This window comes from Rhipicephalus sanguineus, chromosome 10 (assembly GCF_013339695.2).
Source record: "Rhipicephalus sanguineus isolate Rsan-2018 chromosome 10, BIME_Rsan_1.4, whole genome shotgun sequence".
NCBI classification, from domain to species: domain Eukaryota; kingdom Metazoa; phylum Arthropoda; class Arachnida; order Ixodida; family Ixodidae; genus Rhipicephalus; species Rhipicephalus sanguineus.
Window position 1 is genome coordinate 85,852,788 of NC_051185.1, and position 24,340 is coordinate 85,877,127.

Sequence of the window (24,340 nt, forward strand, 5' to 3'; positions counted from 1 at the left end):
ATAGCGGCCCCTTTGAATTTTTGGTCTGCTTCACCCCAAAACATTTCAGCATTGCGGCAAAGCTGCCTTTCAGACTCTGCTACTCTCGCAAACAGATGGACTCGCGTAAGCGCTGGTTCGAACCTACGAGATGATAGACGCGGCAGAGATGGGGTCTTCAATTATTGCCTTTCGGACCCGCAGTTTTGTCGGAAAGTCCGAAAGAGTTTCAGCGTCTAAAATTTTGGACGTTCATTCGGACGTCTGTGGGACTGGTGACGGTGCCGTGGAAGCGTCCGAATTTTCGAGCATGTCCGCATAATCGGGCGTCCGAAAGATCGGCAGTTGAGTGTATTCTGAATTTCAGCAGCCTAGCACGAATAGAAAGAAACTTACAGCTGCTATAGTGATCATTGCAGGATGTCAACATAGGAAAACTATCAATTCATCAGTAATAATAATGTGCCGATTTTTTATAATTTGATGCATTTTAGATGGTTTGTAGTGCACGATAACGCCAGTCGTGTATTTTTATGCGATTTCTGTAAAGATGTCCTCAATCTAAATGCGAATGTCATTTTTCGTTCTTGTCACTGCGTGGCAGACATTGGAAAATTTTTTCTGTTAAGAAATACTTGGGGATCAGAAAAGTACCTTAATCTTGTTCGCCACAATATTTCAGCCTAGAAACGACCTTGTAAGCACCAATTGGCGAAGAAGTTTACAAATGATAGTTTTCCTAACGCGCTCGTTTTCAGCATGGGTGGGGCCTTCCTCTTCATCACGACGCCGTTCTGTGACAATTACATTTATCGTCTTGAATTTTTCGCAGCTCTCGGGACGTGAATGTTGCTCGGAAGACGTGTTGGCCACAAAAGAGACCACCCGCTGATCGTAATGAACTCGCGGGAGGATGAGTAGATCAGCAGAGTAGCACACAAACACAGCAGGTGAATAGAAGATATTTACATACCACTTAGATTTAGGTGCACGTTTAAGAACACCAGGAGCCCTCCAGTACGGCGTCTCTCATAATCATGTTGCGGTTAAACCCCAACAATTATTATATATTGGCGCGAAACCAGCGGCGGATGACCACGTGATACGTTTTCACCAGTTCGAGCGTCTCTTTCAGCGACTCTGCTGTCCCCGAGGTTAAAAATGCGATTTATTATTTGTTTGTCTTGTTCACTGCGCAGACGGTCCTTCGTGATTAAAAGGCGCGAAAAACAAACGTTCTAACATGCGCACTCACTTCGCGTTCGGCTTCTTTCCCGATTTGCAGCCGCGTCTTCAAAAAGGGTTTCAAAGACGCTTTCCACAAGAAATTCACGCGACCGTCTCGCGGAAAGAATTAGTTTTTGTTCTCCTCTGCGGCACAGATAACGACCCAACTTTGGTGAGCGCCTTCTTTAATGAACCAGCACTCCAAAACGTGGGAGCGGCCACCTAGGTACTAGTTCACGCCCCGATGGACCTGAATAAAGTTCTTGCCATTCCAATTCCATTGCTCCCTTAAGGGTAATATGACCACTAATCAATCAAAAAGTAGTCACATCGTCGGCGCTCTGGCGAAGGACAAGCAAAAGCGAAGCTCTTCGACGAGGAGGTTGAGGAGAGAGATCGCAGCTTGGGCAGATAGTGCATCTTTAATCGCGTGGTTAATCGCGCGTAGCCATTCTATTGATTCTATGGCGTAGCTGCTTTGATAGAAAGTGTGTGGCGTACACGGATTGCCTGCCACTTTAGAAACTCCAAAAGCCTTTGAGTTGAAAGGTCAACGCTCACTTTGAACTTTTATTAATTTGTAACTAACAGTGCGTCTTTTTATATTTTTTTAATCAAGTGACATTTTGCAAAATGGAATGGCAAATTGACAAAATGGAGGTAATCTGGCAGCATTGGAACTTACTGGCGACGCACACAACGCATGCGCTGTAGTTGGCTGCCAGCTACGCTTGTTAGCTGGTTCGCGCTTGTAATAACGTGTCGAAACATTAACGAGCTTTTTTTTTGTTTCCCCGTGCCCGAGCCGGACTGTTGGCATAAGCTGAGTAAGTTCCTGCTCCATTACAAATGTTTCGCGACCCGAGACGCGCGGTCCGAACATCGCTAACCTCCTTCCGGATGGATTTCAACTAAAGGATCTGGCACCTTGCGAGATTTTCAGCATGAATTTAGCAGTGCTATATAATGCACGGTAGTATGCCACCTTCTCCATTCACCGTGCACTGCCGTTGTACCACCTCAGCGGATAAGGTGTCGAGCTTCTCCAGCTCGAGGCCGTGGCCTCTGGTTCTCGGCCGCCGTGGCTCTATTTCGACTAGGGCGAAATGCAAAAAGCGCCCGGGTATTTAGGTTTGAGCGCGCATTAGTTCCAGGCAGTCAAAAGCAATCCGTATTTCCCATCGGCGCGCCTCAGTCTAGTGGTTTCGGCACATAAAAAACACCAGCGTTCCTCCATCATTTGCCTATTTTATGCCCACTGCAGGGCATAAAATGATCGCCCATTCAGGGCACAAAATGATCCCCATGATCGCGAGTTTGCGCTATCCGCGAGCTGCTTCCATTTGAATTCCATTTTATGCCTGCAAACTTCTCAATTTTGTCACTCCATCTGCCGTCCTCAGCTCATTAGATTCCATGAAAGATTTGATCGCTACATGTATTTTCAGAAGCTTTCGTGCTATATAATCCAGGAAGTCGCTCCAGGCTATCGTGCTAGTTTTTTTTTTGGCCTACGAGCCCACGAGATGGGCCAGTCTCTTTCAGCGAGGAGTCCTTTTTTCAAAGCTATGTTTGCCACTCTTGCTGTTAGCACGTCTCCAGAACTCCCAAGATGCTGATAGCTAGGATGTGACCAGCAGTGGGTCAGGGAACAAACAGGTGTTAAGGACATCTCAGGCGAAATCAAGGAGACATGGGCAGGGCATGTAGCGCGTAGGCATGATAACCACTGGTCATTAGGAGTAACTGACCGGATTCTAAGAGAAGGCAAACTCACGAGGGGGGACAGAAAGTTAGGTGGGTAGATGAGATTAAGAAGTTTGCGGGTATAACGTGTCAGCAGCTAGCACAGAACCGGGTTGATTGTGGGAACATGGGGAGGCCTTTGCCCTACAGTGGGCGTAATCAGAGGCTGATGATGATTATCATGACAATATGCTCCCTAAAAGGATCATATGCAGTAGCTCTAATCACTGATATTTTCTGTTCCAGTGATTAATCATTCACAGAGTTACTATACAGACTATCGTAAGGAAGATATGGACTGTTAACTTTTGAACTGTTCCACCAATCTTGATGAAAATTTCGGACATAGATTATCTTCTTGTTATTAGAGATTCTGAATTTCAGCAGCCTAGCACGAATAGAAAGAAACTATATATACAGACTATCGTAAGGAAGATATGGACTGTTAACTTTTGTACTGTTCCACCAATCTTGATGAAAATTTCGGACATAGATTATCTTCTTGTTATTAGAGATTCTGAATTTCAGCAGCCTAGCACGAATAGAAACTTATAGCTGCTATAGTGATCAATCAGGTATGTCAACTTATAGGAAAACTATCATTTCTAAAATAATAAAAATATGCCAATTTTTTTGTAATTAGATGTATTCTAGATGTTTTGTAGTGCAGGGTAAGGCCAGTCCTGTATTTTATTTGACGTTTATGTAAAGATTTCGTGACTCTAAACGCGAAGATCATTTTTTTTTCTTGTGACTGCATGTCAGACATCGGGAATTTTTTCTTCTGTTAAGAAATACTTAGGGATCAGAAAAGTACTATAATTTTGATCGTCACAAAATTTCAGCGTGTAAAAACGACCTTGTAAGCAGCTATTGGCGAAGAAATTTGGAAATGATAGTTTTTCAAACGCTCTCGGTTTCGCCAAAGTGACCTGCTGCATAGGTGGGGCCTTTCTTTTAAACACGACGCCGTTCTGTGAGATTTACATCAGTCGTCTTGAATTTTGCGCAGCTTTCGGAACGTGAATCTTGCTCGTAACGCGTGTTGGCCACTAAAGAGACCACCCGCTGATCGCAATGAACTCGCGGGAGAATGAGTAGATCAGTGGAGTAGCACACAAACACAGCAGGAGGAGAGAACATATGTTAACTCATACTTGGCGCGAAACCAGCGGTGGATGGTCACATGATACGTTTCCGCCAATTCGAGCTTCGGTTGCAATTTGCAAGCGACTCTCCTGTCACCGAGGTTAAAAATGGGCCCTTCAAATTTATTTCTTCGTCTTCCGGGTCAATCTGCACAGAAGGTCTCTCGTAACTAAAAGGCGCGAACAACAAACGTTCTATCATGTGCACTGTCTTAGCGTTCGGCTTCTTTCCCCATTTGCAGCCGCTTCTTGAAAAGGCGTTTCAGAGACTTTTCCACAACAAATTCACGCCGCCGTCTCGCGAAAAGGATTACGTTCTTGTTCTCTTCTGTGGCACCGATAACGACCAAACATTGGTGAGCGTCTTCTTTAATGAACCAGCACTCCAAAACGTGGGAGCGGCCCGCTAGGCTCTCGTTCACGCCCCGACGGACCTGAATGAATTTGTTTCCATTGCATTCTCTCCTTAAGGGTAACATGAACTCTAAACAATCAAAAAGTAGTCAGAGCCACGGTACGGTTGGGCGGAGGGTGATCATTAATAGATGGATTTCCTACCACTTCTGTAATTCCAAAAACCATTGAGTTGACATCTCAACGATCACCTTGAATTTTCGCAATATTTTTCATTAAATTGTAACTAACAGCGCATCCTTTTAAGAGGAAAATTGTTTTTTTAATCAACAGATATTTTGCGACATCTACTGATTTTCGGAGCGTTGCGCTACTGACCTTTCTTGAGGTCATCTGGCACCACTGGTTACACGCGACTGGCCTGCGCCACTGCACGTTCTCTTGCTGCACGCTGCACGGAACCACGACCTGCACGCGACAAACCGCTAGGCCGCTGGTTTAACGACCCTGGTTCAACGCTAACGTTTTCTAGCGTTTCGTTCTTTTCTAACGTTAACGTGTACTGTTAACAAACGTTTAGTTTGTCGTCGATCAAGTTTCTCATCAACAAAACTGTGAGTAAATTCCTGCTCCATTCCGAACGTTTCACGACCCGAGGCGCGTGGTTCGAACGTGGCTGACCCTTTCCGGCTAGATTTCCACTCAAGTATCTGGCACCTTGCGAGTTTTCCGGCATGAATTTCGCAGTGCTATATAAGGCACGGCAGTATGCCACCTCGTGGGTGCATTGTGACAGCGTGCACTGGCGTGGTACCTCAGCGGATAAGGTGTCCAGCTTCTCCAGCACGAGGACGGGGGCTCTGGGTCTTGGCCGCGGGGGCTCTATTTCGACTGGGGCGAAATGCAAACAGCGCCCGGGTAGTTGGGCTCTTTGCGCGAATTACAGTTCCAGGTAGTGAAAAGCAATCCGTATTTCTCATCAGCACGCCGCATAGTTTTGTGATTTCGGCACATAAATAACTACGGCGTTCTTCCATCATTTGCCTATTTTATGCCCACTGCAGTGGGATGGCCTCCCCCATGACCTCAAATTTGCCCTATCCGCGCGCTACTTCCATTTGAATTCCATATTATGCCTGAAAACTTTTGTCAGTCCATCTGCTGTCCTCAGCTCATTAGATTCCACGAAAGATCTGGTCGCTACATGTACTTGCAGAAGCTTGCATGCTATATACTGCAGCAAATTGTTCCAGGTTATCATCGTGTTGGTTTTTTTTTGCCCCACAAGCCCACGAGATAGGCCAATCTCTTTCAGCGACGAGTCCTTGTTTTTCTAAGCTCTGTGTGCCACGCTTGCGGTTAGCACGTCTACAGAACTTCCAAGATGACACGGCTGATTGCTAGGATGTGACATCACCACCATAAACTCGCACCTTAAGACGGGTAAAGAGGAAGAATAAATGCGGCTAACTGCACGAAAAGCGAAGTCGCAGCACTGTGCAAATCGCCTCCTGAATCTGAGGCACAAAAGGACAAGATACTTTCTGCTCAAACCCACGGAAAGAAAGCTTTCCCCCATGCTATTTGCCTAATGATGATAGTACTTGCATTGCTATCCCACTTCATGCTAATGCAGTCCACTAGCCTTGTTTTTTTTCTGCAGTCAAGGTAGTTTCTCTGCTCTGGTTTTTAGTGTACAGTTATGCAGGACTATGAGATATGACGGTATATGTGCTTGATTAGCGATTCCATGCACCGAGTTCTCATGTGATCTTGTTTCGTTTCAGCACCACTATGGCATCGACTAGCGGTCAAGTAAGTGCAGAAGGGATTGCATATTTCATTTGTGTGTTCTGTATATACAATTAGTTACGTGTTAATCCATTACGAACATTTCTTCACAGTAGAGTTGGCAGAATTACCCTCAATGTCAGTGTATCGGATAAGTTGCCCATGTGAGAACTCACCGACGCATATCAGTTGTGAGTCAATGCTCGTGTGTGTGTGCCCATTTCCGTCCCAGTCTTCTCGTGCTGTTTTTTGTTACAACCACCGATGCAACTTTCCGTTGTCAACAGCAGCTAGACACTATTGGCAGCACTACAGCGCTCTGTAGCGATGCGTTCATTCAGTGCCTTGTAATAGTTTACACATTTTATGCATGGTGTTTGAATTTGTCTGCTCATGATCGAAAACCTGGGATACCAGCTCACTGCAATCGTACAATTTCGTCAATACCTTCTACGGTCTTTTTAAGTGTAAACACCTTCGACAGAAATATCTAGCTGAGTAAATCGGTCTATAGTAAAAGATGACTCTGAGTACATTGTTTGTTTTTAAAAAAACTAATGATTTTAGGGGCAGTCAAGCATTTGCTTCAGGCATGACTATTCCTGAAAGACATTAGTGACAGCATTGTCAAGTGGATGCATGTGGTCCATTGTATGCTCTTTCTGCGGTGGTCGAGGTCTTTCTGTCACCGCATTTGAAGGTCAGGGACATATATGTTCGGCAGTGTTGCTGGGACCGATTGAGGTTCACTGCCACGGTTTGTATACGCCAAGTTTCTTGTCTCTAGGTAAGTTCACCATGCAGCGGCATCTGAGCAGGCAACATGTCGTTTCGTCCGAAGTAGGCAACCTCAAACCATATGCTGCTGCTACAAAGTTTTCTGTAATAGTTCGTGGCACCTCGTTTTACTCAGTCGCACTTACATGCATGCACTAAGCCCAGGTCCTCTCACACCATAGAGTTTCCCTCAATTACCTAGAGGGAACTCTGGTGCTGCGATCCTTCAGTCACCATGGGAATGATGTGTAGTACACGGATTTTCCTAATCTTCATGCTTGCGGCTTTGAACGCACTTGTGGCTTTGTTTATTGCTGTGTTTTGGCGTTCGTTTCAGATAAAACAATGGACTGTTGTGAACTTCTTGAGCAGATTTGAATTGGTGAGCCTAAAAAGGTTGAAGGGCTGAAGTAAAACTTCTGACTTTTGCTGAACTTCATCTTGTGACAAAGCGGATACAGGCGACGCGAAGCCAAACGGAGCCTGAAGAACAAAGTTTAGACAAAGCCGAGTACTACTCGTCATTCCCATGCTGGCTGAAGCGCCATGCGCCAGAGTTCCCTTTAGTGTATTCTTTGGAAACTGTGTCACACGGCCTCCCCTAACGTTATCTACTGTGTGTCCAGCTGTCTGTTCTCGAATGCAATTACGATAGGCAGAGCACATCAAAAAATGCTCACAACCCTGAAATAAAACCTATTGACAGATAAATATTTCAGTTTAGGAGTATTTTCCGCACAGTCTTCCGCTTCTGACCTCTCATGCACTGCTGTTTGTTTCCTAATTAACAGAATTTACGAAAAACACGGGATCCGGGTATCTAGGGATGTAACCAAAGATGCTGGTTTGCTTTGTCTAGTAGTTTGTGGATCCAAAGGTCGTGTCTTGTAAAAATTTACTGTTTGCTACGACAAGGAATGGGCAAATGGTCACAGTGTACATTCGCTGGAAAACATTACCTTCGAAGTTCTTGACTGAGTTTTTCAAGAATGTGTGCCAGTAAGCTCTATTCCAGCGTCATCAGTGCGCAAGGTGCTGATGCTGCCATTCGTAATGAGCATGAATTTTGTGTACGAGAAAGGTACTTTTTCTTGACTTATGGGAAGAGGGTGGACAAGGATGCAAATCATTATCATGCAGCGATTAATCGAAAGCAAATATTTTTGTTGTGAAATAATAGCTGAGATTGCACTACTGAAACCAATGCAACAGCACTTCAAGTACGTGGGAGAGATGCCATAGATGGCTTGTTTAAGAAAGCATTTTCCAGCAGTTTTAGATGCCTAGTAAATAATATGCACATCGCTCGTTTTCTACGCAGAGCACAGGGGGCAATGTTCGTATGCTGTGTGGCAACTTCGATGGGAGCTATGACTGGGAGGACGCCAAGTCTGATGAATTGTCCAAAGTTGTCGCTAGCCATGGAGTGAGTACTTATTAGATTGGTGACGAGTGAAATGTTGAGTCCTGTGCATCATCCATGAAGTTCCGAAATTTATTTACCACGCTGCCAGTCTTGTATCAAGACCAGAGCAGATGCAAATATGATCGCACACTGGTACGTATGTGACTTGTTGGTGGCGCCATCTGGCCTGTGATAACGAGATAAAGATAAGTAGGGCAGAGGTGGGCCCCAGTAAGTTCATTGCCAGCAAGCACAGGTGGTCGTTTCGTTTCTCGCCAGATATGCACCGAGAATTCAACACACACGCATAAGTACATGTTTTATGTAAAAATGTACAATGGTTACCAAAATCTAAAGCATGAACTACACTAACAAATGTATGTACAACTGGTTTCCAATATTGAATTCCAAGAAACAGGATCATTGTGCATATTGACAACATTAGCATAAGTAGTATTGTTCATGTTACACTTCACTATGAATTATTACAATGTTAGAAAAGCAAAGAAAGAAAACAAAAGTAAATATTGCTTAAAGGGCCCCTGACAGCCGATTTTTTGTTTGTGACATTTATGTTGTAATAAGTAGGTCTGTCTTGTGATCACGGAATGACACCGTAAATCCTCCAACGTGATGTCTAATTAATTCTAGCAGCATTAATTATGGTCAGTTTTAGTGTAGGTTCAAAACGCGCGCCGAAAGAGGATAAGAAACTAGCGCCGCGCCGCAGCGGTCACACCTCGGGGCGCGCGTGATGACGTGCGCTCAGTATTGGGTGATGTCAGCCACGCGCTTGTTGAACAGCCAGTTGGAGAACACACACACGGAGAGCTCACGCTGCCTGCCGACACGTACTGAAGAAGGAGAAGGTGAGAGGAGCAAAGAGCAAACATGCTTCGCAATATACCACAGTGCACCGCGCATATTTCTGTCTGTGACGTCTGCAACACTTGCTTTACCTCTGCAACGTCCCAAGGGGCCTACGTCTACGTCACACTAGTGGTTATGTTGATAGGAGTTCAAAATTCAGGTGAGCACTCAGGCTAACATTAAAACCAAATTAAAATATCCTAAAGGCAACGCTCATCACTCATAATCGGTCAGAGTGCCCCCGCATGCAGGACTATCAAACAACACAAGCATCTCGAGGTTCCAAATTCGGTGTCAGGGGTCCTTTAAAGTGTTCACAATTACAGCCAAATAAAGCTATTTCTTCCTACCTAGTTATTTAAATCTTCCAAGTACACTCACGGACAACACAAAGGAAAAATACTAAAAGGCAACATTACACGTGGTTAGTGTATACGGCTGGTTATAACAAGCTTTGCAAGATTCGGAGAAGCTAACTTAGACACACAAGCATGTTTCTAGTCGGCTGCATAGTATTAGGCAGAGAAGTTTCAGACAAGCTCAATATGCTAGTAGTGGTAAAGTCTCAAGTCCTGCTTGTGTTAGTAGAAGAGTAGGTGAATCACTGTGCTGGTATTTTCTGTGTGACTGCCTTTCTAGGAATGCTTTGCAGCTTATAGGTGTTAGATTTAGCATGGTCCCTGAATACTTTTTACTGGTTATGAAACTCCCGCGAAACTTTCATTATGGACAAAAGTGGCCACCAGAGGCGCCACCGTAAGCAGAAGGGCATTGATCAGCCGCGCTTGGTAGAGCAGTTGCACGTTTGCGGAAGCTTTTGCCGTCAAATACATTTCTTCAGATATTTTCCTTCACCGTGTTCTAGCTAACAAATGATAGCAGTGATTAGTATTGTCAATATGGTACACGATGCGTGTTGTCAAATTGCCCAAGTCATTGATTGCTGGCAATGTTTTGACTAAGGGTGTCTGTCCAGTGACGCGTGTGTTCGTGACGTTTGTACATTTCTCCGATACCTGCATAGTCACTTTCGGGCTTAAACCGAACACTGTGACTGGTTCTAGATGACTGACAGGTTAACATATTTTGTGCTAGAGGTTGCGGAGTAGCTGTGCTCTGGCTGCACGTAATGCTCATTTTCAGACTAATTGTCACTTTATTCCATAGGGCATCACGAAGCTCCAAATAGAAGATCAAGTGCCAATAAACAAGCCTGTATATCAGGCTAACTTGACATTAATAGCTTTGAAGTACCTCTTGAGGGACATATTTAGTGAAACATAGCTTTGAAATCCAAGAGATTGAGATGCCACAAAACGGAGAGGGATGCTCGTGTTTTTCTTTTCTTTCCTTGTTGTCATAATTTGCGTTTTTGATTTTGAAGATCAAAAATAATAATGAGGTGAAACTACTGTGAGCTACTCTTGCTAGATATAGACACTACGTGCGATCTTCAACCGAAAGGTTTTGATTTTAGGCATGCAGATTTCACAACACTGCTGAGTTCTAATATGCGCGGCTCTTTTTTTTTTTCCATTCCCATATACTGTCACAATGACCACGATTTCTAAGTTGGCGTTGCAGTTAGCCACCCTGATCCTTGTATGTAAACACCAGCGCAAAGCAAAATCAACCCGGTGCTTCCATCAACCCAGTTATTCAAGTTAAACTGATCAATTATACACAAAACTGCATTACTCTTTTTGAACCTTTCTAGAAATTTTCTCGATTCAGCGACACCATCAGCAAACAGCACTATCAAAGTAAAACAAAATATTGCATTTTAGCCCACGGCATCACTTTTTATTTTCTATCATTGGAAAGCGAACGCACACACTCCGAACACCGCACTTCACATAAAACTCCAAACACACTCACACACACTACACACACAATCTAGGCACTGCATCTTCCAGTGGCGTAGCCATGGGGAGGGGGGACACCGGGCCCGTGCACCCCCCGAATTTTTTTTTGCAATGGCATACAGAGCTCAAAATGACACTCGATCAGATTTGCCTGCCAGACCCCCACTTCAGATAAAGGAGCCCCCCCCCTCCCCGACAGAAATTTCTGGCTACGCCCCTGGCGTCTTCCACCAGTCTCGGCCGATCTCGAGGCAGTGAAACGATGCTTCCATTCACTGTGCACACGTCTGCACATACAATGTCACTGGCATCAAAATGTTTTTAACACGAAAGTGTTTTATGCCGGGTCCACCAAGACTTCAGTGACGTATTTCTATCACGGAAATGACGTAGAAAAAATTTGCACGATCAGATATCAAAGAAAAAAAGTTCCGTGAACGGGCATCGAACCCACGACCGCTTGGTCCGCAACAATAGATGCCGGGCACGCTATCCACTGCGCCACGGCCAGACACTATAGAGGCTTTACAAACGCGCCTTTTATACCTACCACTCTCCAGGTCGGCGGGGTGATGTTGCCCTCTGGGAGCGGTAAAGTAAAGTAATTCGTCAGTACCGTGGCCTCCGCGATTAGCACCTGCAACGCATTACACGTCCGTCCCATTCGGCGCGTCCCAAATCCACGATGTGATTATGAGGGACGCCGCAGTGGAGGGCTCCGGAAATTTCGACGACCTGGGTTTCATTAACGTGCACCTAAAGCTAAGTACACGGTAAACGGTGCTATAGCTGTCAGATATCAATATACATTGTGCAAACTCTCTTATATCAATTCAGTTACTTCTGTGAACATTCAGTTACTTCTGTAAGAGAAAGCTTTACTTCTGTAAGGGCAAGCTTTGCTTTCGTGTTATTCCGATTCCTATGAAGGTGGGATCAACCATCTTTTTTGCACAGGTGAACGTACTTGGAGTCGAACAAAAATCCGATAATCTCCTGTCGCGGGTTTGCACGTTTCCACCTGTCGTGTTGTTCTGCGTCGGCTGGTAAACAGAACACGGAGACTCTTTCAACGGTGCCTTTGCATCCCGAGTGACAGCCCGTCATACAGCATGTGTTGGGCATCGCTGTCACTACGAGGGGACCGCGAAAAGAAAAAGGGTGCAACCAGCACAAACTACAGAGACCTTAGCACAAACAACCCAACTCCATGCCCACTCTCCGCTAATGGTGGCCAGCAGCAGCCGGCTTCCTCGTCCCCCTTCTAGCTACGCCAGCGCCGCGGCGCAGAAAGTGTGGGTGGTGTATGAAGCTCTCCCGTTGTGGTACGCGGGAGTTCCATGACCAGTAAAAGTATCGAGGGACCATGGTTTTAGTTAATGTGAGCCACCGAGCATTAGCAAGCAACTTACCAATGTGGTGCAAGTTAGATGTTTGGCATTACCAGCCGCAGACACCTCTTGAGAAGCGTTTTCATAGAACAAAGGTACTATATGGTGCCGAGTTACATTCGGACGTTAATGCTAAATGAAGATGCTTTCACTTCTGACAAACTGCGCAAACGAGAAAACTGGGGCAGCTATGCACTGGTGGTGCGAACACTGAGGAAACAGTGGCCTTCCCTTCCTCCTGGCCCTCATTTTTTTCTCTTGGTGCTAATTATAGTGCGCAGCATAATTAGCAGTCAGAATAAGAGTGTGCATATTAACATCCTTCCTTGTTCAATTGTGTGCTGCTTCCGAGGTAAAAAAAAATGTTGCATGCTAAGAAGCGGCACCGCCTTCACGGCGACTAGCGGAACATGTCGAGCCGCTGGATATGTGTGCGTAGTGCATGCACGCAGAGCATATCCCTGCGCACAGACATGAAGCGCTTTTGCGCTCACCTCCCACTTTTTGCAGCATGTGTCGTGTGTACACGACTCCAGAATCGCCACAAATTGAAAAATTTTATTATAAATGTTTGACGGCATTTTCCGCGTTGGCCTTCCATGATCTTACACTCTGACCGCTGAGCTTTCCTTTATGCTAAAGAAAAGAGGCACTGTAAAAATTAGTTGTTGGACCCTTTAAAGAGGTTGCTGTTAATTTTTCGCTTGTTTGTCATTCAAACTGTTTAGTTTGTGTTGAATGGTCATTTGCCAGTTATTGTCCCGCCACGGTGCTCTAGTGGTTATGGCGCTCGACTGCTGACCTGAAGGTCATGGGATCGAATCCCGGGCCACGGGCGACTGCATTTTCGATGGAGGCGAAGATGTTTTGAGCCTCGTGTACTTCAATTTAGGTGCATGTTAAAGAACCCCAGGTGGTCGAAATTTCGGGAGCCTTCCACTACGGCGTGTCTCATAATCGCATCGTAGTTTTGGACGTTAAACCCCAGATATTATTATTAATATTATTAATAATATTATTATTATTAATAATATTTGCGAGGTATTGCGCTATTCACTAATTCTTGCTGCTGTGTTATTGAGCACAATGGGATCCTGATGATTATTCTCTTATATTATGCAATTGTTCACAAAGTGTGCTATCTACTGTTGATATAAAAAATAAAAATAACAGTGCACTTATTATTGAATAGGCAGTAAAGCAGATTGCGTGTTACAATGATGACGAATGGGATTGGTGAGATAAGAAGCTTTCTTTCCAGTTTGGGGTCTATTGCCTATCACACCTGTAATTTCGGCAGTTAGTATGGCACATACAATCAAAGCTTTGCTAAGACCTAGCAAGAGTAGTCAGTTATGATTACTAATACCTCAAAAAAGATTGTGTGCCCTGCTCTCACTTTGTGTTCTTCATAGTATTGTTTAGCTCTCGCATGTGGCTCTTTTTTGTAATCTTTTCCTGTGCAGCATGCAATGAAAAATCTTTTTTGATGCCATTCTATACATCTGTTTTAGGAATGGGGATCATCTTTGTGGGGTGTGTGTATATTTTGGGTGTAATAATGAACTACTTGTTTTTACGCCATCTTTGTTTGTTCCTTGAGACATGTCAGCATCCCTGTAGTCTTCATAAACAATGCCTGGCATGTTGTTTGCCGCTAGGGCACTTTATGGTATTGTGTAAAAGAGATGGCAAAATTACTAGGGGTGTGCGAATATTCGAAATTTCGAATATTTTTCGAATAGTGTTTGCTATTCGATTCGATTCGCACTGAAATTTTACTATTCGAACTATTCGAACTTCCCAAAGACAAATGCAGTCGACGTGCGGTTGAAAGTGACCGCTTCAGATTTTCAATATGCTTCACCTCATTACACTCTCGTATTGCGGCAAAGCTGCCTTTCAAGCTCCGTTACGGTCGAACTTAGCCAAGAGACAAAGTCCGGTTGGAAGTGGTCCCTAGATTTTCAATATGCTTCACCTTATTACATTCCCGTATTGCGGCAAAGCTGCCTTTCAAGCTCCGTTACGGTCGAACTTAGGCAAGAGAGAACGTCTGATTGGAAGTGGTCCCTAAATTTTCAATATGCTTCACCTCATCACACCACCGTATTGCGGCAAAGCTGCCTTTCAAGCTCCGCTACGGTCGCAAATATATTAACTCAAGAAAACGCTGGTTCCAACATGTAGATGAAAGATGTGGCAGAGTTGGGGGCTCAATTAATGCTGTTTTGGACCTGAAATTGGGGCAGGAACTCTCAAAAATCGGACGCCGAAGATTTTTAGCATCCAAAATTTCAGATGTTCTTATATATCGACGTCTACGAGGCAGATTTGGAACTCCGGACTTGAAGGGAGCACACCCTTGTCTGCCACATCAGTTGGGCTTCCCCAGAAGTTGAAAGAGAAGGAGAGGCTGAGGAAATGGCATCTCTGCCTATCACGTGTAAAGTGTTGTCGGCAACACTTTGGTTGCACCAAATCATGTACATAAATACAATTCGGCCTCTACATTGCCTCATTCTTGATAAGAAAGACAACTATGAAATATGACCCCATCAGCGCTTCATCAACCTAGCGAAAAGAAACACTTTCATGTTGCTATCTCACAAGAACATACTTAGGGATTCTCTGCAACTTTTTATGTAATTTCACTTCGAATTATTCGAAAAATGTTTGAGAAATATTCGAAAATTATTCGAAATTATTCGATTCGATTCGCACTCAATCTTTATTATTTGAATTCACTTCGCACCCAAAATTTTGCTATTCGCACAGCTCTAAAAATTACTCATGGAATACATATCTTTGCAGCTGGAGCTCGAGAGCAAGCAGGGCCATGAGTTCTGTGTCAAGGTCAAGGACCTCGACGCAGCGAGAAGTTTTGTTCGCCGGGCACAAGCCGTGTGCAGCCCGTGTGTCGACCAGTGACAGAAGTGAGACATGCCCACTTTTTAAGACATTTTGATGCCTTTTTGTCTGAACAAAGGAGCTAGCACAGATTGCGCTGGCTTGGGATCTCTTTTGTTACTGTTGTGGGTTGTTGTGTATGTATTCAAGAGACTGTTAATTCAACGGGCATTCAGTCTAACCTTGTTAGTTCGGCTCCCAATAATATGGACACGCCGTCTGGTCACTTCAAACATGTGCAGGGTCAATCACATATACACCTCATTAGTATTGAGCCGGTAAAACTGGAATGTCTATTCTACTGCACGAGGGAAATGCCCATTACCGTATACGGTCGCCGACCGTTTATTCGGATTCGCCAGGATCCGCCGAAAAGTCAAAATAAACGGGAGTCCGAAAAAGAGGATTAACCGAAAAAAAAGCACCTTTATTGGCGCAGCGGCCGGAAAAAACTTGTCAATGTGCGTCTGTACACGTCCACGCTTATGCGCGTCCTCGTGGTGAAGCGCGCTGCCAACAACACTTATGATGACCCTTCTTTCAGTGAAGCAGCTTCTATTTCTATTGGTACCAGATAATTGCGTCTACTTTGCCAGCCCATTATCTTCAGCATGTACAGGCGTCATGTGAATGCATATTGGAAATGTGCTTGTCGTCTCAAATTAACCTCGACAATCGCAACCCTGACATGTACAAACCCAACAAACACGAAAGACCCCAGGAAAGGTGCCAAGTAATAGAAGTGCATAAAAACGCATTTTTAAAAATCTGCAGGGTCATTTTAGAGTGAGGTGTGTGTTTTAAACTTTCGAAGCCCATCTTTTCACAAAATGACTTTTGGCTGGTGAGGCCACTTAGTTTTGAGATATCTCTGGAATGTTGATCCGATTTCTATCAGTTTTTTTATTATGTATCCGAATGAATTTCTCGAGGCAACAGATTGTATTTTTTTATATTGCTAAATTTGCTAAAATAATTATAGAGGGCATTCTAAAACTGATCCAATTTTTTTGTGCCAACGTACATGCTACGTGGCAATTTTTGCTGGCGTTTAAAAAAGGATCACAATACATGAAATACTAAAGCCACGCGGCTTCACTCACCTGGCACAGTATTGCAGCTCTCCCAACCTTACTTCAAATGAAGCAACTGTATGCACAGACCGTGGCAAAATAAGCGGCTCTAGGCGTTGGCTTCACAGCACGTCGCAATTTTGATGGCCGCTCGCAGCTAGAAAGCACCATCGTTCCTGATCAGCGGTTGGTTGACGGAACAAGTACACGGTCGTTTCACTCAAACATTGGTTGAGAGCACTGCAGTACGGTAAGCAAGTGATCACGGTCACGTAGTTTCTTTTCATGCTTCATGGGCTTTCTTTAAATGCCAGAAAAGATTGCCACACACAATGTACGGTGTCACAAAAAAGTTAATAAGATGGGTGCATCACAGCCATAGGTCGGCAAAAAATGTGGAGCTCACTCTGACTCACTCATGAAATATATTTTGCCCTTCGGGCTCACTCAGTTTCACCAAAACTTTTCTCAACCGGACTCACTCGGGCTCAGAATCACCAAAATATTACTCACGAGTCCGTTAGCATATAGCTTTTTTGACCATAGTGTCAATGCTCTTTAACACCAATACCTCACATATTTGGTGCTCTACTTGGCACCTTTTGATCTTGTGCTGTTAAATACGAATTATCAGCAGTTGCAATATAGTAAGGAGTATTTTTAATGTAACGAGATATTTTTATGAAGAACTCCCCGTTAAAGAGTTTGCTTGTGGAGGTCAAGGCACATCCCAGCCTCCCTTCGTAACTCATGCTTTGATCAATAAATATTGAGCTGACGTATGATTGCTAGTGCGTTAGAAGTATGTGTGAATAGACTTGAATATAAACGTGTTCCGACAAAAGGCTGATATTATTGCTGAAGTTGAATATTTATCGTCATGGGTTAATTGGCACAAAGTGTGGAGCTCACTCAGATTCACCCAAGAAATATATCTTGCGCGTAGTACTCACTCGGACTCAAGCTCCCCAAGATATTACTCACTCAGACTCACGGCTTCATCCGAGGAGTCTGAGTGAGGCACCTCATGAGCGAGTTTGCCGCCTCTGGTCACAGCACACGCATAAATAAGCAGTCCATGCATGCATTTCAGACAATTCCCATTTTCTGAGCAGATTCTTCTGTGACACGCCCTCTTAATATCTGTTTACAGGAAGTTATGCATCTTTTGCGCAGGCGCACAAAATGACAAGGTACACAAGAGAAGAGGACAGGACAAGCGCTGATCTTCAACTGAAAGATTTTATTTGAAAAAAACAAATATATATACACAGAAACACACGTGCCACGCAAGATTACACTCGATCATGAAAGGATTTCTTGTTCGATAATGAGACTGATGGCGACTATACAAACACTAATTCGCGCACAGTGAGTTTCAGAGGCGTACCACATGGCTAAGTGCGATAGTGTTTGTATAAGTCAGCCATCAGGTCTCCATTATCGAACAAGAAATCCGTTTGCATTGAGCGAGTGTAATCTTGCGTGGGACGTGTTTCTGTATATACAGTATAACCTCGTTACAACGGATCTGTTTACAACAGACATTCGGATATTAAACCAATTGCGGCGCTATGCCGACCTCCGTATTAGTTCCATTGATTGAGCTTCGTTTACAACGGATTCTGGTACAACGGACATTCGGATATAATTGACTGAATTTCAGGCCAGCAAGGTGGTCAGGACTCCTTTAGAGCGGACTTTTCTACCACGGTCATTAACTTCCGACTTCAAACATCGCTTAGCATACTTTCGGGACGGGAGCAGCGCACCGCGGATATCGACGTACCGATTTAAGAACGAAGGCCGCCGATCCCAGGTCTGTCAATGATCAGCTATGCCTAGCTGTAGCGACAAAAAAAAAAAAAAAAAAAAAAAAAAACGGCGCGCAGCGTGCTTGGTGTTGCGTTTGGGATGCTGACACGCGAAATTGCGAGCCGCTGCCACCGCTTCTCCTCGCGGTCGCTGCGCGGCGAGCTTGGCCGGGGGGTCCGCTGCCGATGCGCAAAATGCCCATCCGCGGTTCTGAGGAGCCAGCGGGCAATGCGATTCGTTGCTTGAGACGAAGGACATTACGGCTTCTTCGCTTTCGCATGTCCGCTAGCGCGATGTTCTTGCCCGCAAAGTTCGGATTTGGCTCGTACATCGGCACCGTGAACGGAGTTAGGCCTAACCACGACATCTAGTAGAAAGCGCGGTTGCGATGTGCGTGGCCGCGGTGCCTGATGTTTCAAAGTACGTCATGCTCGATTGCGAGTACAAGGAGTTGTCCCGCGGTGGTCTTCGTCATAAGCTTCGAAGTGCTGATAAGAACCACCTCGAACAGCGGGTCCAACGAGTCAACGCTATTAGTCGCACGTCTGCGATGTTCGCGACGAGTGCGGCGCGCTATCGTAATCTGATGATTGAGCTTCCGCTTGCAGCTGCCCAACTAAAGCGTTCCAAATTATCGTCGACCCATAACACAGAACGAGTGCGAACGCGTCACTTCACTAAGTAGCGCAATTTTCGACAGCCACGACCTCGCAACGCACAAGCAGCAGACGACGATCCCGAAGCGAGCATTAACACGTTTTGGCTGCTTCTGCAGTAATCCGCAGAAGCAGCCAAAACGTGTTTTTCGTACGCTTGTTACTGAACGGAGGAGCCAGCTGAAACGGAGAACTTGAACGCGGAGAAATGCTCTTTACGACGAGCCCAAAATAGTGGCGCCCGTTGCGCCGTTGCCGAGCTATAATTTTGAAAAACGCTTTTTTTTATATTTCCGCAATTTTCGCCAAGTTGGCAGACGCAAAACATTTTTTATAGCACTTCTATGTAGTTTTCATTGAAGATATTTTGGAATCGTATAGAAATGGGCTACAGAAACTGAAAATGCGATTTTCCAAAAATCGCATCTTTTTTTGGTCCCCCATTAAAAATAAGACCATGTTTGTGACTCGTAATTCTCTCCGGTTATAACAGACCCATTCAGTGTTTGCATGAAAGTCTGTTGTAACAGTACTTGGATTTTACATACTCCCTTTACAACAGACCAAAATCCTCTTCACTATGAAGGTCTGTTGTAATGAGGTTATACTGTATATATTTGTTTTTTCAAATAAAATCTTTCAGTTGAAGATCAGCGCTTGTCCCGTCCTCTTCTCTTGTGTACCTTGTCAATTTTGTGCGCTGCGCAAAAGATGGATAAGTTCCAACTCGCCCGCCTATCAATCCTACTACAGGAAGTTATGGTCTGATGTAACACAGTCGCGGCATTTTCTGTGCTCCTGGCGTGCTCAGTTTCAGTATTGCCTCTGTTCGGGCCATCACTTTCGATGATGTAACTTGTATAGAATGAGGTTCCCTCCACTCATAAATGACTATTGTGCTTTTGTTTCAGCCCTTGACATGGCCAAGTTCCAGGTTTCGATAACCAAGAACGAGCCCCACCGCCACGTGCACGTCCATGTGCATATCCATCTCGACTTGATGGATTTCGCATTGAAATTCTTGACGTGGCTTTGCCAGTTCGTGTACGATCAGCTGAAATAAATTAAAATAGACAAGTACGCTGTTGTACTGGAAAGAGAAATGACAAATTATTTCATGTATTTAAAAAGGAACCTAACCGTATGATTCAGTTTTTAATGCTGATTTTAAAAATGTAATTATTTTTTCTCTATGTCAATTAGTTTTTGAGATATCTTAAAATAATTACCCATTGTTTGCAGGTACGGTACACAAAAGTTTGTATTAGAGAGCTGCTATTGAACCATGCCTAGATGCTAATGAACACGAGGCACACAGTGGTAGGAATGCTTTTTTGATCTGATGATCTTTAGGTTAGGTTGTAGCACCTTGAATTTCAGTGTGTGCAGACACACCCACTTACGCTCACAATTTTGTGCAAAATGAAAATTTTTGAAGATGTTGTTCGAAAATTCACACTTACGATGTGTGCACTAAGACAGAGCTACATGTCCAGGGTTGTCTACGACCGGGAAAACCGGGAATGCTCAGGGATTTTGAGTAGTCTTGGAAATTCTGCAGGGAAAACTCAGGGAATTGTGCTCCCCTCAGGAAATATCCACAGTAATTTTATTCAAAGGGAAGAAAGTCGCGGCATGCGCTGGCTCGATATTTTGTGAACGCATTTTTTCAAATCAAACGGCCGCTGCGGTCAGCGGGGAAGTGGGGCGCCCTCGATGCTGCTCATCGACCTTCGGAGCGGTGAAGTGGCAGAGAATCGCGCGCTAATGCGTGGCATGCGCGAACCATGAACCACGACACATCGTATCGCGCAATGTTGTCAGGTGTTCTGTGACTACGCGGTGTAGTTCTGTATTACTTTCTCGCGGTGCTGTGCGTTAGCGCCCGATATGGTGTTTTTTTTTTATCGCCGCGGGTCAAGTAACAAGCATGATTAGTTGTAGAAAGCGGTAGCAGTAGCAAAACGAGCTTCAGTTATCTTGCAATGCGATCGTGATCTTTCAGGAAGCAGATGTCTTCGACAAGGCTAGTATCTGGCAAGTCATCCCGATCGGCGGTAGAAAAAAAGGCGACGCTTGTTGGCTGTTATCGGAGGCTTACTCGCTCTGATCCCGAGCTTCAAAGATGCTATTTAGGACTCCGTGAAGAATAGAATAAATTTCCAGGCGAGAGCTAGCGTAACTAACGGGCCCATTCACAGCAAGTGAAAGCTTTTTTCTTTCTTTTTTTCCCCGATGCGGGCACTGCTGAAACAAGTTTTAGGCAGTCGACCGATATTTTGGGGGGCTGCAGCTTCGCAATTACCAAACCACCACGTGGATGTCTGCTACAAAGCCGAATACAAAACTTTTCAGGGCCAAGGCATAGCGGCGACCGAAATTCGCGACACCGGCACTGGTGCCACTTCACTTGCTCGATTCGGCGCGCGATGTCTGAAAACAGTACCGTTTCCACCATAATCGATGTGCCGTAATTCAGGCTGTTGCCGTGCTTTCATGCCATCTTAGCCCGCAGGCTATATTGCTTTTTTTTTTGCGACAGCAATTATATAGACACTCCGACGCGAATTTTTTGCCTTCGCCATGATCTTCCTTATCAAGTCTAAATTGCGATTACATCATCCCGCGCGTCGTATGCTCCATGCGTGAGTGAAAGCGCGCGAGCGCTGCCGATGAACGGAGCTTAAGCAGAGATGAAACGAGCCGACCGCCTATTCGCGCGATGGGCACATGGAGATAGGAGCCGGCGGGTTAGGGAGGGGGGGGGGGGCTGCGTGAGTCCGACTGGAAGTGCGTACTTTGTACCAGCGTGCGTGGTCGCGTGCGTCGCGGTATCCTTTAGTGGGGATCAGTAGACGGCTCATACCTTTGTAGGTGTTATGCTCTAATTGCAAAACTTCCGTTGAAACCATAGCAGTGGCGGATCCAAGGGGGGGGGGGGGTAGTGGCGATAGCCAGCCCGTGCCTCCTCCCTTCAGTGCCTGTCGTCCACCTCCTTTGTCAGGCTGCCTGTTGAGTTTGCCCCCTTTTTCAGGTTGCTTTGCCTGCCACTGCCCAAAAGGGATAAAGAGAATCTTGTCCCTGCTCGCTACCTCTCTCATCGCTCTACCCTTTCCTGCTTCCCTTTGCACATTTACAACGAAACCTTCTTAGGCACCGCCATAATCCCCTCTGGGCTGTTGTAAATATGCGTGACCCACCAAAATGCACTGCTGAGTGGGGGCTTCAGCCTTTTGTACCCCCCCCCCCCCCCCCATTAGGTACCTGAATCCGCCCGTGAGCCATAGATAGGACTCTTATACCCCGGTCACACTGGCAAGTTTAGTGTCATTTTGAGCGAGTGCACTTACGCCCCCAGAATGGCACTTTGGCAGTGCGCTGCTACACGAGAAAGGGAAGTGCACTTTGGAAATGATTGTAATGGCGATGGGTACTTAAGTAGCACAACAGGTATTTGTTATTTCAGGCAATGTTTTCTTAAGCAATACTGTGTTACAGCAATAACCAGCCCTTAAATAAAATTTACGTACAAACGCGGCGGCTGCAGCCATTGCACGGCGTGTGCTGGGCATGCCCCTGGCGGTCGGGGCTGTAAACTGCCCGAGAACGAGAATAGCAAAGTAGCTTTTTGTATTATAGTAGAACCCCGCTGATACGTAAAACAGGAAAAAACGGCAAAATATTTAGTGGTGCAGAATTTTATTTCAATTCTTACGAGCAGCACGAAAATTGGCGCGCTCAGCCGCGATCTAGTCGATGGATAGAAACGCGGAGCTTAAGACTGCCTCATCCACAGAAATGTAATCAACGTATGTGACTTTTTTAACAGCAACAGCTGTAGGCATGAAAGAACTAAGCACACGCAATCACGACCGGCGCGGCGAGTCCGACCGCGAACCGCACGCACGACCATGCGAGCTCCAACCAGCTCGAACTCCTCCTGTTCTCCGACAAATAATGATGATGATGAGTCTACGCCAACGCGATGGCAGAAGTGAATGCCAATCTCGAAGGCCTTGCTTTCGCACGCAATTACGTCATACACGCCATGTTTGTGCAATACAAATCTCAAAGGCTATCCTTTTGTCAATAGTAAATGCCAATCTCGAAGGCCTTGCTTTCGCGAGCAGTTACGTCATAGACGCCATCTTTGTAATTTGAATCTCGAAGGCCATGCTTTTGTTTGCATCAATTGAAAGATTCTGTTGCTTGCGCCTCTCATGCGGCTAATATTACGGTCAAACGAGGCCAAGCTGCGTGAAAATGCACCATGGCCGCTCTCTTTGGTAGTCACTCGGTCGGCTCCGAGCGCACTTCGCGACGTATCATACGGGAACGGTCCGACAGTTACGAAGTAACAGCGGGGTCCCCAATACATTGTATCCTATGGGAGCTGTGCCGGGACCGGCGGAAAACGACGTAACAGCCGGGAAAACGCAGCAGTGAGGAACGTAACAGCGGGGTTCCACTGTAGTATGTTTTAATGCATAAAAATATTCCTAATAAAGAAAACGATAGTTCAAAAATGCTATGAACTCGGTTTCCGATAATTTATTTATTTTCGAGCCACTGCTATCGAGGCTAGACACTCCGTCTCGGCGAAGTGAGTTTGGCGAACGCACTCGCCGGCAAGTGCGCTTTGCAGCGAGTGTCACTAAACGTTCCCGTGTGACAGCGTGCGAATGGCACTAGCGGCGAAGTGCACTCCGTCAAAGTGCACTTAAGTTGCCTCGTGTGACAGGGGTATTAGTGCAGCGGCTGCGTTTCCTGAAGGAGCGAGCTGCTAGCCTATATTCATATAAAATTCCTCTTTGTTGCTATCAAATTTACTATTTTGCTCTCGCGGTGAAACTGTGACTCTGTTTTTCTAACGTGGGATGGTTTTCAATGTTGTGCGTTCGTGGAGAGCAAATGGTTCGGCTGGGCAACATGATAGCAAAGGCGTTGCATTGCTCTGGGCAACGTGCGAGGATATGACAACAACCCGCAGCAGCAGAACAAGCGCAATTCCACAGTGCATTATACCCGCATTTGTTTCGCCTTTACATGTGACACTCTGGCAAGGCATCTAACTGTGATTGCTGCACCGCAGGTTCAACAAAATTGATTTTTTTTTCACGCAAAAAATAAAAAGTTTTTTCATGTCACCATACTAGTCGAGCATTCTTGTGGCATTTTCAATTTAAGATTAATCCTTCACTAACTATGCCTTGCATGAAAGATCAAATTTCAGTCAACGAAGTGAGTTGCCACTTTTACCAACTTTGCTATATTGAGGTTTAACTGTTCTATGTACTATTCAAATGGGACTAAGTCGTTATTTTCTAACGTGC

General features: G+C 45.2%; 1 protein-coding gene and 1 long non-coding RNA gene across 2 annotated transcripts in view; one reads left to right on the forward strand and one right to left on the reverse strand.

The window, feature by feature from the left end:
- The window catches only part of LOC119407014 (uncharacterized), a 59,657-nt gene extending 39,581 nt beyond the window's left edge, over positions 1-20,076 (forward strand). Inside the window, exons 2-3 of the mRNA XM_037673835.1 lie at positions 15,368-15,489; positions 19,919-20,076. Of these exons, the coding sequence (XP_037529763.1) occupies positions 15,368-15,489; positions 19,919-20,070 (274 nt within the window). The 3' untranslated portion in view covers positions 20,071-20,076. The remainder of the gene's footprint in view (positions 1-15,367; positions 15,490-19,918) is intronic.
- The window catches only part of LOC125760077 (uncharacterized), a 145,995-nt gene that overhangs the window by 18,812 nt on the left and 102,843 nt on the right, over positions 1-24,340 (reverse strand). Inside the window, exon 2 of the long non-coding RNA XR_007417739.1 lies at positions 10,314-10,551. This is a non-coding gene — a long non-coding RNA (uncharacterized LOC125760077). The remainder of the gene's footprint in view (positions 1-10,313; positions 10,552-24,340) is intronic.